Source organism: Pyrgilauda ruficollis, unplaced genomic scaffold (genome assembly GCF_017590135.1).
Source record: "Pyrgilauda ruficollis isolate IOZ18807 unplaced genomic scaffold, ASM1759013v1 scaffold13, whole genome shotgun sequence".
NCBI lineage: Eukaryota > Metazoa > Chordata > Aves > Passeriformes > Passeridae > Pyrgilauda > Pyrgilauda ruficollis.
In genome coordinates this window covers 5,799,789-5,816,721 of record NW_024511432.1, presented here as the reverse complement: position 1 = coordinate 5,816,721, position 16,933 = coordinate 5,799,789, and the positions used below count along the sequence as shown (strand labels likewise).

The following is a 16,933-nucleotide window of genomic DNA, read 5'->3' as shown; positions in this document are numbered from 1 at the left end:
TCTGTTTAGTCCTTGCTGCTGCCTCTCACATGTCTGGCTGTGCAGTTAGTCCCAGTCCTGGAGCAAGTGGTTGCCTTGGCCACAGAGAAAGCCTGAAGGACCAAGGCTGTTCTGGGTCTGGCTCTGGGAAATGGGTATCTGGCTGCTTGGAGGACATTGTGCTTCCAGGTCTGAAGTGCTGCTCCCTCTGGTGTGCCCAGATCAGTCTGGAAGCATAAAGGGACTGACTTGTCTGTTTCAAGACTTAAGCTGGCAGTTTAGTGCTGCTGGAAGGGAGGAAATCATGCTTTTCTGCATGATCCCCTGTTGTCTCTGCTGGTCTGATCACAAGGTAATCTGACCCGAGCTCTCCATTGTTGAGTCAGAAACAGAGAGCCAAATGGGCTGTCTGTGGTCAGGCAGGCTCCTGAGCTGGCCATAAGAAGTGCAGAAAAACATGAACTGAGGATGTGTGTGTGAGAGCTGTTTTGGTTTAAGCTTTCTTTTAAACCCTTTAGCAATAACACGTTTAATCCCTTCTTTCAGCTCCAAAAGTCCTGGTGCTCTGGTTGTTCCTCAGCCCTGTGCAGTACAGATGAGCTGGGAGCATTTGGAACCGGCCTGGTGGTCGCTGTTGTATCCAGTTCCTGCTTCTGACACAAGGTGTCAGTGAAGGACCTGGAGCTGCTTTCCCCTGCTCCAGTGCAGTGAGCATGGATCTGTGCCTAAGTGGAATCTGTCTGGGGCAGACAAACTTAGGAGTCACCCAGATTTCTACTGTCAAAAGATTGCTGAGTCATCTTCAGCTCTTCAAGCTGTGGTGGCCTGTCAGAGGTCTGATGTTCTGTCAGGAGAATGAAGAGCTGTTGATGCAGTTGAGCAGTGGTGATGCTTTTAAGCAGCAGAGTTCAGTCTGGGACTGGAATGTGAGTTACAAACTGCTTTATTGTTGGTCTGCAAAGCTGTGTTCTGCAAAAAACATGCAGAGCCCGAGAAGTGCACAAAAGCATCTTGAACCAGGAGTGTCTTTACTTCTAGGTCAGTGTTCATGAGCCTTGTATTACTACTACTTCTTCTTGCTTCCACAGCAGCAGTGAAAAGAGCTGCTTTCTTTCTGACTTGCCAGTGTTGTAGAGGTGATTGCTGGGTGAAATCCAGCAGCAGGATGTGTCACCTTCTAGCTGGATGATGAGGTTGAGGAGTGGCAGCGAGTTGGCTCAAGCTTGTGGGCCTCTTTTCGGAGAGGCCTTCTGGAGACTGTGGATCTCAGCACCACCACTCTGTGGGTGCTTGTGCCTCTGTCCGTGCAGTTGGCACAGCTGGGACCTGGGATACCTTGCAGTGGTGTGCACTTGGAGGAGTGGGATCTGTCCATGGAGTTTGTCTGTCCAGGCTGCGTGCAATGTGTGCTTTTGTTTTCGTTGTCCCAAGGATCTTTTTTTCTCCCCTGCAGGCTGCCTTTGCTTTGAGGTGTTCAGCACATCTCCTTTCACGAGAGAAGAGCAGGGAGGCTGTGCTATCATCTCTTTTCCATTTCATCACTGTGGCCCTGGAATTTAGGCCCCAAGAAGGCTGGAGCTGGGCTTCTCTTTCAGCATAACCACATGGGCAGTGTGTCCTCTCTTGTGTGGAGGTGTTGCAGAGCTCCAGACTGACTTCAAGAGTGCTTTTGGTGGAGCTCATTATATTCCCCTGTGTGAAGGGGGAGCAGCATAGATCCTTTCCTGTGCAGCTCCTTTACTGTACTACCAAGCAGGGAGAGGCCACTTGATGGTCCCAAGGTGTGGCCATGCTTAGATCCATCCTGAGCTCTGAGAGTGGTTCAGTCTGATCTCAGGGGCTGTAGAAGCCAGGCCTTAATGTGCTGGAGACCTTTCATTGTCATTCACACAATGATGATTTGTCACTTTCCTGACATCTTGGAAAGTGAAAAGCTGACCCGTGTGTTGGGACTGTGCAGCAGGACTGACCCCTGGGCCCAAGAGCTTTCTCCTGCCAAAGGAGGCAGAGTCTACAGGCAAGGTGAGATCTGAGGAAAGTACAGACCATTCCTGTCCTCCAAATGCTGACTTCTTGTGTAGCAGCAGAATAGTGTCCAAAATGCTGTCCTGCTAATTTTGGTGCTTTGTCCTGCATCCTTTATGGGTGTAACCACTGGCTGTGGCTGTTTCATCAACTCTCCCGTTAAATCAAGCTTCAGGAAAACATCATTTATTGGAAGAATGATGGCACTTCCATAGCCTGCTAGATCATGGTGGCAAACAAACACTGTGGTCACTGGCTTCCTGCAGGGTTCAGCAGAGGCTCTTTGCTGTTTGTTCTGGCCTCCTTTACCAGGCAGAGACCTGCTTCATAGCTTCTCCTAGCTAAACTTCAAGCAGCAGCTGAGGTCAGCTTCTCAGTACTGGTGCAGCTTCAGCCCTTGTTTGGGTCCTGCCCCTTGTTAGATGATGGTGCTGTCTGGCTTTCCTGGCAGGTATTGCTGCTCGGCAGCCAGTCAGTGCTTTCATCTTGTTTTTCCTCAGCTGTCGGCTCCTGCAGCATGAGACTGTTTTCTGCCCTGTTTGTTTTATTTCTCAGTAATTTGTTGCCTCTCCCTTAACCCCTGCACTAGGTGCTGGGCTGATGTCCTGCACTGGGCTTCTGAGGTTACAGAGTGACTTAGAGGAGTCTGCTTTTGGAGGGGGGAAAAAGCTTATTGGGGATGCAGGCAGATGAGGAGGGATTACCTTGCCTTTTGGACAGTTTAGGAAGGGGCTGCCTAGTTGAGGGGCTCTTCATGGAAGATGACCTGGCTGTGCTGGGTTTGAAGCTCTGAGTGGAGTGAGTTCAGGCCCAGGAAGGGATGAGCTAGAAACACAGGCTGCTCTTTGGTGCTGAGGGCATCTCAAACTGGTGAAAAGTCAGAGGTGAGATACTGATGGAGGAAAGCGCCAAAGATGATGCTTTTCTGTGTCTAACTGTGGCTCATATGAATTTGCTGCCTGACAACAGAGAAGAAATGGTAGTACGTCACTGCTGTGTGTGCATCCACAGGAAAGGTCTTAAATTCTGCAGGGAACAAAGGGTCTCTGAGTTCTTCTTCAACGAGATTTCAGAAAATCAGCTTCAGGAGTGTCTGAGGTGGCTATAAACAGACCAAACAAACAGCAGCAAGGCAAATGGTAATGACTGCAGTCTCCTGAAGGGAGACGTGGGCGATGTAGCTCATCTGCAGACTGCTTTGTAATCCCTCGGCTGCTTTACTGCCTCCAGCCTGGGAGATGGCAAATGATATTTTAATTTTTCATATAAGCGGTGATGGCCCCAGGTGTTGTGGAGGAAGATGTCGGGGTTACAGCAGATAATTTTTGTGAAAACATCAGTTCAGCTCAGTTGTGGAAGCTGATTCTGTGCCTGTGCATGAGAAGACAGATCAGTCCTTGCCTGGAAGTGCTTGAGCCCTTAACTTGATTCAGAGCTCTGCAATGCAGTTACAGCAGGAAAGAAGGAAGGGTTGGAAGTCTGAGCTGATGGGGGGCCATGGATCGCTCTGTCTGAGCAGGGCTTACAGGAGGGGATTTGACTGACAGATGTCTGACTGACTAATGGCTTGGTTCCTTGTTATGTCAAAGCAAACTTGCAGGAGAGAATAGTTGCATTAGTGTGGATATCAAGTCTCTTGTGAAGATGTCATCTGAAATGTCAAGGTGTTGGCACAGCAGTGTGTTGATTAAGCTCTGGTTGTGTTTGTGGCTTGTGTACAGGCAGCTGCATGAAAACCAGAGGGCCTGATCTGAGAGTTGATACGAGGTGGCTGTAAGTACATATCATGGTAATCCCAAGCACTACCCTACCCAGCTGAAAAAGATTCTCATTCTGACAAACGTTTGTGTTCTTGCACGAGACAACTTTCTGGGAGCAGTGACCTGGCCATAATTTCCTAGGTTTTGCGGGGGAGGAGAGAACAAAAGTTTTGTGGTCATTCAAGTGCTCCCTTGCCAAATGCTGGCTCAGTCTGTTACATAAAGTGTGTGAACCTCTTGGAAAAATGCCAGAACAGGCAAATGGATCTCTTAAAATCAATCACTGGGTTGAGGCTGTGTGGAGGGGCTGGGCTCTAGGTGCAGGTCTCCCTCCCTTTAAGCAGCAGCTGGGGAAGAGGCACTGCAAAAGCCTTGCAGCCAGTGTCTTATCGACATGCAGCGTGTGGGATCTCTGGCAGCTGCCCCTGCCACGGTGCTGCTCTTGCTGCCAGAGGCCAACTCCAGCTCAGTCCAAGCTTGTGTTAGGAACCTGAGCTTTTGGAGAGCTTGGGGCTTGCTCAGCAGTGTGTCCATTTATTAGTCACCGTGCTACTGGGACAGCTCTTCTGGCAGCAGATTTGTGAAACCACGGGATTAGTTTGCTCTCATCTGAGAAGCTTGACATGTGAATAGTCCTATTAAAAGCTCCTGAACCCTCTTGGCTGAAGCTTGGTGACTAGCCCAGCAGCTGGAGGAGGACAGGCTAGAGTAAAGCACTGATACACCGTGGGATGCACTGAGTCAGGGTTCATAAATCCGGTCCAATTTTTGCAAAATATGTTCCGTTTTGTCTGCTTGGATGCTAAAAGATTCAGAAAAGTTTAGTTCTGCAGTTTGTGGCTGGCCTTCCTTGTAAAAATGAATTCCAAGAGTTATATAAACATGGCCCTTATTCCAGTTGCAACATAATGTGCTGGCTCTTGTGCTGTGGAGATGGGGGCACAACCCCTTCATGGAGCAGGGCAAAATGTTCCGGCCAAGCAGCTCATGGGAGCTTGCTCAGAGCTTTTGGAGGGCCTGCAAGGCACAATGTGCAGCATGTGTGCCTCTGGTCTAGATGCAGTGCAGCTCTGACTTCCTGGAAATACAGCAAACTTATTTTTGTGTCACCGAGTCTGTAGCATCAAGTGACATGATAGAGAAGCAGTTGGTTGCAACCTCAAAAGCGGAGTTTCAGGTTGTGATGACAACAAAACAAACCAATGATGTTGGAATTGAGGAAATAAGCTTTGGCAGCTTCCCTACTGAAGGCAGATCTGGGATATGCAATAGCTGCTTCCTCTCCAAAGTCCTGTATGCTGCAAAACATCACATGCCTTTTTGGGCAGACTTAGCTTCCATTAGAGCTCTGCAACGACCTACTAACTACAGGGAACTGCAAGTAGGAGTATATGAATGCAACTATTGCAGTTCCCTATGCCTTCCCTTGCAATCTAAGCTTATGGGTATAATACTCTTAACCAGGACCTTTTCTCTCATATTCGTTGAACATATTAATTGATCAGTTTTGTTCCATGTTTTCTCCAGTTTCTGCTGAAAGCAAACTATTGAAGTCCTGATCTGTCAGAAACTTATTTTCCACTCAGACTCCAAAGTTCATCATTCAAGAGCTTTAAAAAGTGGGACAAAAACTCATTATGATGTAGTTCAGGTAGATTTCCCATCTGTCTTCACTTTCAGAAATCAAGCAATTGCAGAACAGATGGCTCAGAACCCTTTGCACACAGGGTGCTGCCCATGAGCTGGACTTTTTGAAGACTTTAGGAAGTAATTACTATCAGTAATAATCCTGTGCAGGCTGCATGGAGGTGAGGGACATTCCAGGTTCTGGCTTGATCTGGTGTTTGACTCTGTGGCAAGGTTCATGCTGCAGACTCGACTGAGTTACTCGGGCAATGTCTTCTCTCTTGCACGTGTGAACATAAGCTGACCATGATTTGGTAGAGCAAACCACAGCTGTTCAGCTGCAGATTACCCTGGGGAACAGAGATCTAGGTTAGAGCTCTGCTTTGCTTCAGCCTTGATGTGTGTAGTTGGATGGGGAGCTCTCTTTGCTACACCCAGGACTCATAGAATTATTGAATGGTTTGGGTTAAAGACCATCTTGTTCCAAACCTCCTTCCATGGGCAGGGACACCTTCCCCTAGACCAGACTGATCCAAGCCCTATCCAGCCTGGCCTTAAGCACCTGACAAACTGAGCGGTATATAGGTCTCTGGCCTTTATTTCCCTTCCCTATAAACTCCATCTGTTTTCTGTAACACTGAGCAGTGGGAACATCTTTGTAACTACAGAGTGCTGGGTCAAAACCATCTTTGCTAGAGCTCCTTTGAAGTACCCAGAAGAGTCAGTTGGCTTGGAAGCCGTTTGACCCCTGATCCCTTGGGCTGAGAACAGTATCATGCTGTACAAGCTCTGGTTGGGGCCTGAGGAGGAGCTCTCCAGCTTGTGCTCATGGCTGAGTGTAATGTCAAAAGGTCAAACTCCTCAAACCAGGCTGAGTGCTTGCTCTGACCTTGGTGCTGTGGATGCTTGTGCTAGAATGTATGGCTCAGTGGAAGTGAAATACAGCCTCAGTAATGCTGCTTCAGAAAAACCAGGGCTTTTGTTTTCTCTGGATGGTGTGTTCACATCTGGTTTGACTCAACTCTTCCAGCTCCTCTCCTTACCCCATAAAGGTCTTGAATTCCTGGGAGGATGCTTGCCTAACTGGCCCTCTGAGGTGAAGCTGAAGGGAGATGAACATTGTGTACCAATGCAACTAGTAGAGCTTTGAGGAGTAGGATTGTATGACGTTCCTTAGCTCTGGATTCAGTTTTTCCACAGAGACGCTTAAATGCTTTTGGCTCAAACAGTGCTTTTATCTTGACAGAACTCAGCATGTTGTGGTTGCTTGTTGGCCAGGACTGCAGCTTGGCTGGGCACCTGACCTGCAGGCAGGGGTAACAGAGGAAACAAAGGTTTCCTCTGCTTGAAACTGGAGAAAGGGAAGAGTTCTGAGCATGTTCTTCAATCCTGGACAGGGATTGCCTACCCTGTGAGATGGATTTAAATGGCCTTCATCTTCACTAGTCCCTCTCTATCTATTAATGCCTGAATTCTATTTACCAGCACAATTAGCTGGGTTGCTTTGATAACATAAGACCAAGATGGTTTATAATTTCTAAGTTGCTATTTCTGTCTTTTTGGTTTTGAAAGCTTTACAAATCTCTGCACATCACTATTATCTGGGGGGACTTGCTGTGCATGCAGTTAGGTTCTTGGTTGTGATTTTTTTAGAGGAGCCTGCACCCCGAGCCCTTTTGGCTAGACAGAGTGCTTAAGTTATTTGGTTTTTTTCTCCCCCTGGATTTCTAGCAAGTACCTCCTAGAAAATCAGTAAGCTTCTACCTTGACCTAGCAGAGTGAACAGCTGGCACCAGTGTGTGTGCTCAGTTACACAGATGGTGTCACAGATTTGTCTTTAAGATGAGGCAAGGCTGATACAGTGAAACACTGATCTTTTCCTGCATTGGGGTTGTCCATGATAAAACTGAGAACAAATTCAAGTGTATGACCTAATACATGGGATTTGTCTAGGTGATCTTTCAGAAAAGAGAGTGCCTAGAGAAGTGCTGAGCAGCAGCTTTCTTGGCTGTGTTGAAAAAAACCCCAAACCCAGACCAAAACTTTCTAGAGTGGAATTTTTCTTTCTTTTTCAGACTTGAAACTGCACCTCCAGAGCACAGACTATGGGAACTTCCTGGCCAATGAAGCCTCCCCGCTCACTGTGTCCGTCATTGATGACAAGCTGAAGGAGAAGATGGTGGTGGAGTTCCGTCACATGAGGAACCACGCCTATGAGCCCCTGGCAAGTTTTCTGGACTTTATCACGTGAGTACCAGCTGGTCATGAACAGCATTTGAAATGCTGGTGTTCTTCCAGACTTGAGAGCTCTCAGACCAGCTTTCTGCTCTCAGCCCTGTGCCTGCTGTGTTTTATGCAGCTTGTTGAATGAAACGAGTGTGATTGTATCTGGAGGTCTCAAAGCAGCAGCATTGTGTCACTCTGTTGTTAAAGGCTTCTGTTCCCAGGGAGCATGTGCTCCATTGGTACAGCTGCTTGGCTGCCTTCCATTGCAGTACTGATTCAGTGTCTTAGAGGTACCATTTATCTTTGTCCCTTGTGTTAAATGTTCTTGTTTTTCTAAAACTGTGGTCCTGCTGCAAAACATAGGCATGCCATGCATGTGCATTACAGGAGGTGCCTGCTGGTTCTGAGCCACTGAGGTTGATCAGCCTTCATCAGGGCTGATATGATTCTCCTGTCCCACCCTAGGGGCTCTGGCCCCATCCTCTGGCCCCACACAAACTGGTTCAGGGAGTTGAGCTGGCCAGAAATTGAACAACTTTTCCCTTTTGGGGTTAACCTTTGATTGGTTTGTTTTTCTTGGACAGCTCAGTGGGATCCAGCAAATGCCAGCACTAGGAGAAGGCAGGACCTGGAATGCACAGCAGGGAAAGACAGGGCTTCAGCAGCCTCAGCATGTCTCTGTCAGTTGGTGGAAACACATGGGGCTTCCACAGCAGGTTCAGCTGATGTGAAAAGCTTGAAATAGCCCAGCAGTCTCGAGGTATCTTCTCCCAGAGGTTTTGTACAACCCTCTGCTTCCCAGTGTGCTGCTCTTGTTTTGTTCAGTAACAAAATGGAATTGTTAGTGGCAGAGGGATACTAGTTGTCCTAGCTTGCATCTGAAACATGGAAGTAAAATTGACTTTTTTCCTTTCCTTAGTCTATATTCCTCTAAGCTCTAGTTTAGCTTGCAAACTACACAGCCAATGGTCTCCTCTAACCACCAAGGAGATGCTTCATGGACAAAAGTGAGTTTCTGGTTCAGTAGACTGTGACTTTAACTTGCATTTCTGAGAAGGAGATCACACTCTATTCTCGAGTGGGATAGTTAATATATCACTTCTGGTACAGTGAGCCTGGGCTCATCACAGGTGCTCTGGCAAGTGATATTTAATCATGCATTTTTGGCAGTTGTCTGTTATCCTGCTTACCAGCTACAAGTTTTTGAATGATGCAGGCTGATGTAGAAAGATCTTTGTGGTTAATGGAAAAAATTTAAATTTTCAGCTATCTGTAGCATCTCCTGCATTTGCAGATATTGAGTAAACACCTATCTCTCTGCCACCTGCCTTTGTGTTCACTCCTTTCTGTGTCTGGGTGCTACTGCTATCTCACTTTCTAACCCAGTGGCTCCTATCTATTATTTTCTGTGTCAGTGTGTTAAAGCTGTCTCCTAAGCCTTTCCTGTTTTCTGAGAAATAGTTTTTACTTGTAAGCTTGTCAGTAAAATTTCTAGAGTTTTCATGTTTGGACCCAAATTGGAGCAAAACATTACTAAGCTCCTATTTTGCAGCAGTGTTTGCAATGGATGAAGCAATTTCTAATTCATCATCTTAGCTGTATGGAGCAATCTCTTCTATTCTCTCAAACTTAAGTTAACTCTTAAAACACCTCTTTGCCCATCTTGAATTTTCTGTCAAGGCATCAGTGCTGTTTGAGCTTGTCAATATTAGGTGGGTGGTCCTCCCCCATTGCTTTTCCTTTGCTGTGCTACAGGTTTATGAAAATGTCTCCATGGAATTGTCATATTAATCACTAATGCTTGTCATAGTTTGGGCAGCAATATTTTGGGCAGCACAGCAGTATCTTGCAGACTTTAAAATTTTGCTGTTGCCTAAGAGTCTCACTTTAAAAACCACTGCAAGCATGAGCTGAATGGTCACAGGCCAGGCCTGCCTTGGTTACACTGCTTGACCTGGTAGGAAGGCTATGGATGGTCATGGAAATGCAGTTCCTCTTAATTTCAGTCCTGTTGATCTTTATCCAGTGTCTACATCCACCTCGAGTTTTGCAGAAGACCTCAGGCATCTTGTGTAATCAGGCTGGTTCTTACCAGCTGTTGGAATAACTTTTTAAAACTGATGTTCTGCCCTCACTTGATTTAACTTGATCTTGTTCTGCTTCTGTCATTCTGATTTTGATGAGTTCTGTACAGCAAAACATAATTCTGTGCAGATACCTCTGTCTGTTGCTAGTGCATAATCTCTTTTTGAATGTATTGTTTCTGTTCAGCACAGAATGTTCCTTCCTCAAGTTGTCTTTACTCTTAATCTCTTCTTTTCCTTTTTACCCACAAGATTTGCTTTAATGCCATTGTCTGCAGTGCTGCCTAGAGGAAGGCAAAAGGTGAAGAAAGTTGTTTTTCCATATGGAATGTCTGCGCTCTCTTGTAAAGTCTTTTGTGAAAAGAGGTCAGGTGCTGGGTTTTGTTGTGGTTCTGCTGCACCACTGATGGAGGGGTCTCCTCTGGGTCTGCACTCAGCACACCAGTGGTGTATTGCTGAAGTAGAGAAAGTGTTACCAGCTTTGACTGGTCCATGGTGGGAGTCACTATCAGGGTATTAGAAACTGTGATAACTTACTCTAATGACTAACTTACTCTAATTACTGACTCTAATAACTAAACTCTAATGACTCTACAGGCACGTTAAAACAAGACACAGTGAACCACAAGGAGTTTGGAGAGCATGCTGCTTTTGTCAAGTGGGTTTTAGTATCTTCTCTTGATAAATGTGTTATTTTGGTGACAGGCCTAGTAGAAAAGAGGCTTCTTAGGCTGTGACTTCTTAAGCTGCCTTTCAGACTGTGTTCCCTGAAACTGTCCCTTGACTTGTTGTAGGTCTTGGTTTGGGGCAGGGGACAGAAATTCCAGAGATTTTGTCTGCTGACACTGTAAAACTTGCCATTTGGGTCCCAAGTAGTTGGAGTGGAGAACAGCTCTCTTTGGAGCTGGTAGCACATACTTGTGCCAGTGGTTTTCATCTAGCTCAGTCATGTATGGAGGCAGCACTGTAAAAATGTTCAGCCAAAGGATGCTGGCAGTACTGGGGATTATTGTGCTTGTGCACCAGAGGTACTGTGTCATCCTGCCTGCCTGGGGGACACTGGGACAAGCCTTTGCCTCTTGATATTTCATTCTGGGTGCACATACAGATAGGGGGTGATCTGTCTTTGCCTTTTGAACATGACTATTTCCCACTCCATTCTTTCAAGGTAGTTAATGAGACTTGAGCAGGAAATGATAAAGACTGCTCCTGGTAGACAGCTCAAGGCAGTTGAGGCACCAGGTGGTCAGAAGAAGAAATTGTATTCAACTGGATGTGTCTGTGTGCTAATAGTATACAGGCTGAAGTGAAATAAAAAATAGTAGAAAGATGTGGAAAGTTTGAGCAGGGCTGGCTTCTGCAGGAGGAAAGCTTGAGTTCACAGAGACCTCTTTTGAGTTGTAAACAGAGATTTTTTACACTGAGTGGGATTGTAGGAGGTGTGTCTGGCTCAAATTGGAAGGAAATGTTTTGTAGCATGTCCAGTTCAGCTTTGAAACTCATTGCTGCTTGGATGTCTTTGTATGTACTTACCTTTTTGGCCTTCTTAGGACTCCTGGATAACTCACATAAGATGGGCACATTGGGGCCGCTTTACACTGATTGATAGTGGCCACACTCTTCATGGCTGATGCCAGGAGATGGATCAAGCACTTAAAAAACAGTCAAGCTTTCTCCTTCCTGAATGTCCTGCTGAATCTTTGAGGTGGTTTTGAGTGGATCACGGGGTGACTGTTGTGCTTGTTTTTTGAGGATGCTCTGATCTGACTCGGGACACGTTGCTGAGATCTTGGGAAATGTCTGATTGTGGGAGCAGCTGTAGTCCTTGTCTCCTCTGGCCCCAGCACCAACCTGCCAGGAGCCATGCCGTTTGTCCCAGGTGGAATGATACCATATCATTTCACTTGCCTCTTTGAAGCAGCCCCTGCAATAAGTGAGGCCAGGGAAAGGAAAAGCAGCAATAGGGGCAGTGCAGGGGCTCTGGAGCAGAGGGTGCGTGTTCCATTCCCGCTCCAGGGAGGGTGCGTGTTCCATTCCCGCTCCAGGGAGGGTGCGTGTTCCATTCCCGCTCCAGGGAGGGGAGGCCGCGCTGCCTGTTGCTTGCCGGAAGGTGGCACTCCAGCCCCGTGCTTCCTGTCCCCAGGTGCACAGCCAGCGTGGGTGAGGATGGTCACCTGGGGAGGTGGGCAGGAGTTAACCTCTGTCCTGAGCATAGGAGAAAGGACTGTGTTTAAAAGCACAAGAACAAAACTGACCCCAGAATGCGGCTAGGCAGCAACCCCAAAGTAAGGTCTTTGTTCCCCAAGTCACTTGCTGACACTGATTTTTTTTTTTTTTTTGTCCTGTTGTGCTCCTCTCCTGGCACCTCATTGACTCTTTCCTGGCTCTGGTTCTCTCCAGGAACTCTTCTGTGGCAAATGTTGTGTTCTTAGTACCAAAATAAGGGAAATCAGCCAACTTCCTCAATTTGTTTTTTCAAGTGGTGGCTGTAGCTGGCAGCCTCTGCCACTGCAAGCAGAAAGCTCGACTTGCTGAGCCTGCTGCAGTCTCCATAACACACCTGCTAGCTCTGCATCTTGCCACGCAGCTCCTTGCTGGAAGTCTGCTGGTGCTTCCCCATGTCTTTGAGCCAGCCTTAGTAGGTTCTGAGTGATAGGCACAAATTGTCTGTTAACATCTCTGCTCCAACACAAACAATGGACTGTTTGGCTGGGGGAATGTAGTGATGTTCTGTAGGGCAGCAACAAACAGGTATTAAGTGTTCTTGAAACAGCAAAAGCCACTTCCTGAATTCAACAAGCACATATTGACTTGTGGGATGGAAGTGGGTTTTAGGTTCTTCTTAGTGATGTGCTGCCTTGCTGTTCTGTACAGGCTTTGTTCTTTGTGTTAGCCTGACATGGTGCCATGACCTGTCTCTCCTTCCTTCCAGTGTTCTTGTATATGATTTAGATAGGAGCAACATTATGATAAAGAATCCTGACTCCAGCCTGCTGTAGCCTGATGATTGTCAGCTTTAGTATTTTTCTAGTGGCAAGGAAAAGGGTTTAGTGGTTTTTTTAGGTTGGTCTGTTTGGTTTTTGTTGTGTGTGGGTTTTTTGTTTTGGGTTTGTTTTGTGTTTTTTTTCCCTCCCCACTTCTTCGGCACAGTCTCTTCCCTGCTCTGGGAAGTCTGGCTTTGCAGCAGAACAGTGTCAAGGCCCTGGCAGCTGTTGGGCCTCTTGAGCCCTCACAGCAAACTGATGGGCAGAGAAGGGTTTGGTCTTGTCTTCAGTGGGGGAGCTGCTGACAACTGTGGACACTGAGTGTGCCGTGGGAGTGAGGGTTAGGGGCAAGCTGGGTCTAAATACATCTTCCAAATCTGTGATCAAGCCTGTCATCTAGAGGACAGACTAGGTCATCTTTTATCTTTGTCTTACCAGCCTGCAAGGGCTAGGAACCAGGTTCTTTTTTTGCCCCGAGGATGCAGCTGGGAACTTGGCTTTCAGTATGTTTTGGTGGTCACAAGATGTGTTTTTGATGAGGCTGCATGTACCTTTTCCCCTTGTGTGTGCCTTTTTTTCACTGACACTTCCCTCTGTTACCTTCTCCCTGACCCAGTCCTGCTCTGCCTCTCCCCTGCACTGGATAGATCTAGTTTCTGCTGCACAACTTTGAATTCAATTTTAATTTTGCAGCAGTGGTTTTTCTGAAGCCAAATTTTTCAATTGCTACTTAAGATGAAGAGCACTAATCTTACTCTCTGGAGTAGGAAGTTGCCTGTCTTCATTCTGAATGTACTTGAGTGTGCATCCTGGCATAACTGTGGAGGTTACAAAATATGACTGCATCCTTTTGAAATCCTTTCCTGGAGAAGGAAAAAACCCTTCAAATGCTTTACATTAGGTGTTCATTGTGACAAATCCAACAGTCTGAAGGATCTTTCCTAATGCTACAGCATTTAAAATTGCACTATACTATTTCAGTCAGGTTCCTTGGTGGCAGGGGGGTTAGGAAGCAAAAATTACTGTAGTGGCTGGGGATTCTGCAATAAAAGGTTTAAGTGCTTTTTCTGGCAGAGATTGTTTTGGCAAAGCAGCACAGGTTTCTGACAAACAGCTTCCGTGTTTGCAGGGAGTGCAAAGTTGAACTGATAAGCCAAGTTCTTGGAGGGATTATGCAATATTCAAAAGTAGAGGGCATGTAGCTAATGGTCTGGAAATGATCAGAGATTTGTGTCCTCTGGATGGTGGCATCAGATCTGCATCTGCTCACCTGCATTCCCAAAGGATGCTGGTCTCACACTGCTTTCCCAGAACCAGTACCTGTGATGATGGACTGGGTTGTGTGGTGGTGACTGTGAGAGTCGTGGTGTGACTGCGGGTGCCCTCATTAGAAAGGGAATCTTTGAAAGGTGTGTTTCACTGTATATTACATTAAAAGGCTGTTTGGGTTTTTTTTGGGTTTTTTTTTTCCCTGATGCCTGAAAAACATTTCATTTGGCCAGTGGATTTGAATGGGAACAACCTAACTGTTCTGCTACGGAGCAGCACTGTTCTTCACAGTGTGTTAACACAGTGCCTGGCAAACAGTGAGCTGTGGTAGTGATCAGAAAAGCTAACAAAATATTACTGGTGGCAGTAAAGATGCTCAAAAAGTGAGTGATGAGCTCCAGATTTCAGCCCATGTGTCACTAAGGGAAGTCTTCAGTGGAACTCTGCAGAGTCTGAGAAAGGGCTCTAGCATGCAGGCTCTGGGTGATTAGGTGAGAATTTATTGCCCCTGGATATCATCCCCGTCCAAGCTCATGCGGTGTCATCCATGGGCAGTGTGTGGACTTCTGTGTCTTCTTGGGCTTTGTTTAAAGATGAATTTCTCTGGTGAGTCTGCAGTTTGCAGGAACAGTCCTTGTACTTCCCCCATGCTCCTTCTTGCAGTCTTTTCCTCAACAGGCTGAAGAGAATGTCTGTTAGAGGCATAAAACAGAAAGGGAAGGGAGTGTGTATTAGGAGGTTATCAGTGCTGCTCAAATCAATTTGTGTGACTGCAGCTTTTCCAGAAGAAAACTCATGTGCAGTGCCTTCAACTGAGTGTGCACTCACTAAGCAATTCTGTTTACATGTAACATGCTTCACTCCTTGACTGAAACCATTCCCAAGGTCTTTCATGCTTGACCTTAGCAGATTTTGTTTTCCTTTTACCTTTCCATTGATTTGCCTCACCCAATACTCTAGACTGGCAAGTTCAGCCCAGAGAAGGTCTGAAGGCCAAGAGCACTACTTCTGAAGACTTCCTGGGGGCATCTTGGGTCCTAGTCCCCTCTCCCATTCTGTAAGCTAGTTTGAAGTCTAGCAAGCACTTGTGTAGAGCTTTGAATAAGTACCACAATATTTAGAGGCTGAGCTAAATCTTGTGTGGTTTACTGCACGTCAGGTGGGATGATGAATTTTCTTGTCTTCTGCTGGCAGCAGCTCTGTATGCACAGAGACATTCTACACATTGGCTGGGTCCAGACCACACATTCACTGAGAAGCAGGTAAAGGCTTTTAGACCTCTAAACTCATTCAGGTTTCTTATCTACTAGAGACAGTTTGGGGATAATGTGAACAGTGCAGCCTTTCGTCTTATTTTATATCCATGAAATGTTGTGGGGTTTGTGCTTTACTGGTAAGATAAGAAAAACTTTATGCAAGTTTGACTTTTGCAGCTGGTTCCTGTGAAAGCAGCATAGTTACATGTTTTTGGTCAATATTTAAAATTTAATTTAATTTAATAGGGCTCAAGTGTGTTCACATGGTGCAGAGTGCCAGGGCTCAGCTTTGCATATCGGCCTTGTGTTTCTCAAACTTTGAGACCTCAAGTTTAGGCACCAGGCTGCAAGGTGCTCAAAACATTCCCTGATGTTTCAAGGGGTTTTTACAGATCAGGAACACTGAGTCAAATTCATAAAGCCTTAAAATTAAAAGTATTTCTTGTAGCTTTTTTCTTGTTAGTCTTTAATGCAGCTAACACTGTATCACTGCATGTGAGTTAACAGATGATACCAGTGGAAAACTGAGGTCAGTATCCCCAGAGACCTAGACTAGAGGATGGTAAAAATCATGTGGAGATGCAGCTAAATATAGATTAATGCTGAGAACATTCCTGGATATTTGGTTTTGAAAGGCTGCCACAGCCTCTGTAGTACTGTGAAGTTATAACTCTTTGCTCTCAAATGGTCTTGTTGATCTAAGTTTAGCAGAGCACCCACTTCCTGGCTGAGCGCCCTTGGTTTGTGGTGGCAACCATGAAATTCTCAGCTTTCTCTTTGGCAGGTTCACGAATGTAGCACTTAGGTATGGTTTGTATTGGTGTGACTCTAGGAAGGACAGTGTGCAAAGACAGGAAGAGACCAGCAAGGACACTTTGAGCAGAGATCACCACAGATTGCATCTGCTCTTGCTGTTCCTGGACTGTCTGAGCTTCAGCTGCAGATGAGAGGTAGAACTGCTGATCTGACCTGTTCTAATACGAGCTGAAAAACTGATTAAGGATTTGACTCTGTTCACATCCATTGTCTGTTACTCAAACAAGTCTCAGTGAGGCACTGAGATCTTCCTGATGTGCAACATTCCTCTCCTTTCCAGATCAGGACATCTGTGCAGTTATTTACTAATGATCTTAGGCCGACCCTGCAGATACAAACATCTCAGCTGTTGGCACTATTCTTAGTGTCAGCCACTGCTCTTTGGGGCTTTGAAGTCTGTGTGTTGCTTTCCCCCGTGGCTGCTTAACATTTGGAGCTTGAGAGAAGTGTGACAAGTGGCTCTGTGTACCAGCACAGTATCCACTGGGATATAGATGGATCTGCGTATTTATGCACAAACCCAAGGAAGCAGTGGTACGACCAGCCTGAAAGTTTTTCCCTGAGTTACTTTTCCCAACACCCCCTGAGTATGTGAACTAAATGAGCTGCAAGAGGGAAGCACTAGATGCTAAAGTGACTATAGTCAAAACAACTTCATTATCTTTTAAAGCTGTCTCTAGAATTCTTGCAGAGTTCAGAGCACTGCTCTGCTCTCACTGGAAATTTCCCTTTTTCATCCCAAAATAAATTCCTGCTTCTATAGTAATCTGAGTAACTGCCCAATGCAGTCACATAGGAACTTTGGCCTTGCTCACAGTAGTCTGAGTTAATGTCTACTGCTGGTTTTGGAAAGCATTAAAGCTGCCTGAGCAAGGCAATATCTTAACCCATCCTGACAAAACCCCTGC

The 16,933-nt window shown here is 46.1% G+C and overlaps 1 protein-coding gene across 1 annotated transcript in view; it reads left to right on the top strand.

Annotated features, from left to right (window-relative positions):
• Window positions 1-16,933, top strand: part of ATP6V0D1 (ATPase H+ transporting V0 subunit d1) — a 34,249-nt gene that overhangs the window by 2,160 nt on the left and 15,156 nt on the right. Inside the window, exon 2 of the mRNA XM_041458633.1 lies at window positions 7,466-7,637. Within this exon, the coding sequence (XP_041314567.1) occupies window positions 7,466-7,637 (172 nt within the window). The remainder of the gene's footprint in view (window positions 1-7,465; window positions 7,638-16,933) is intronic.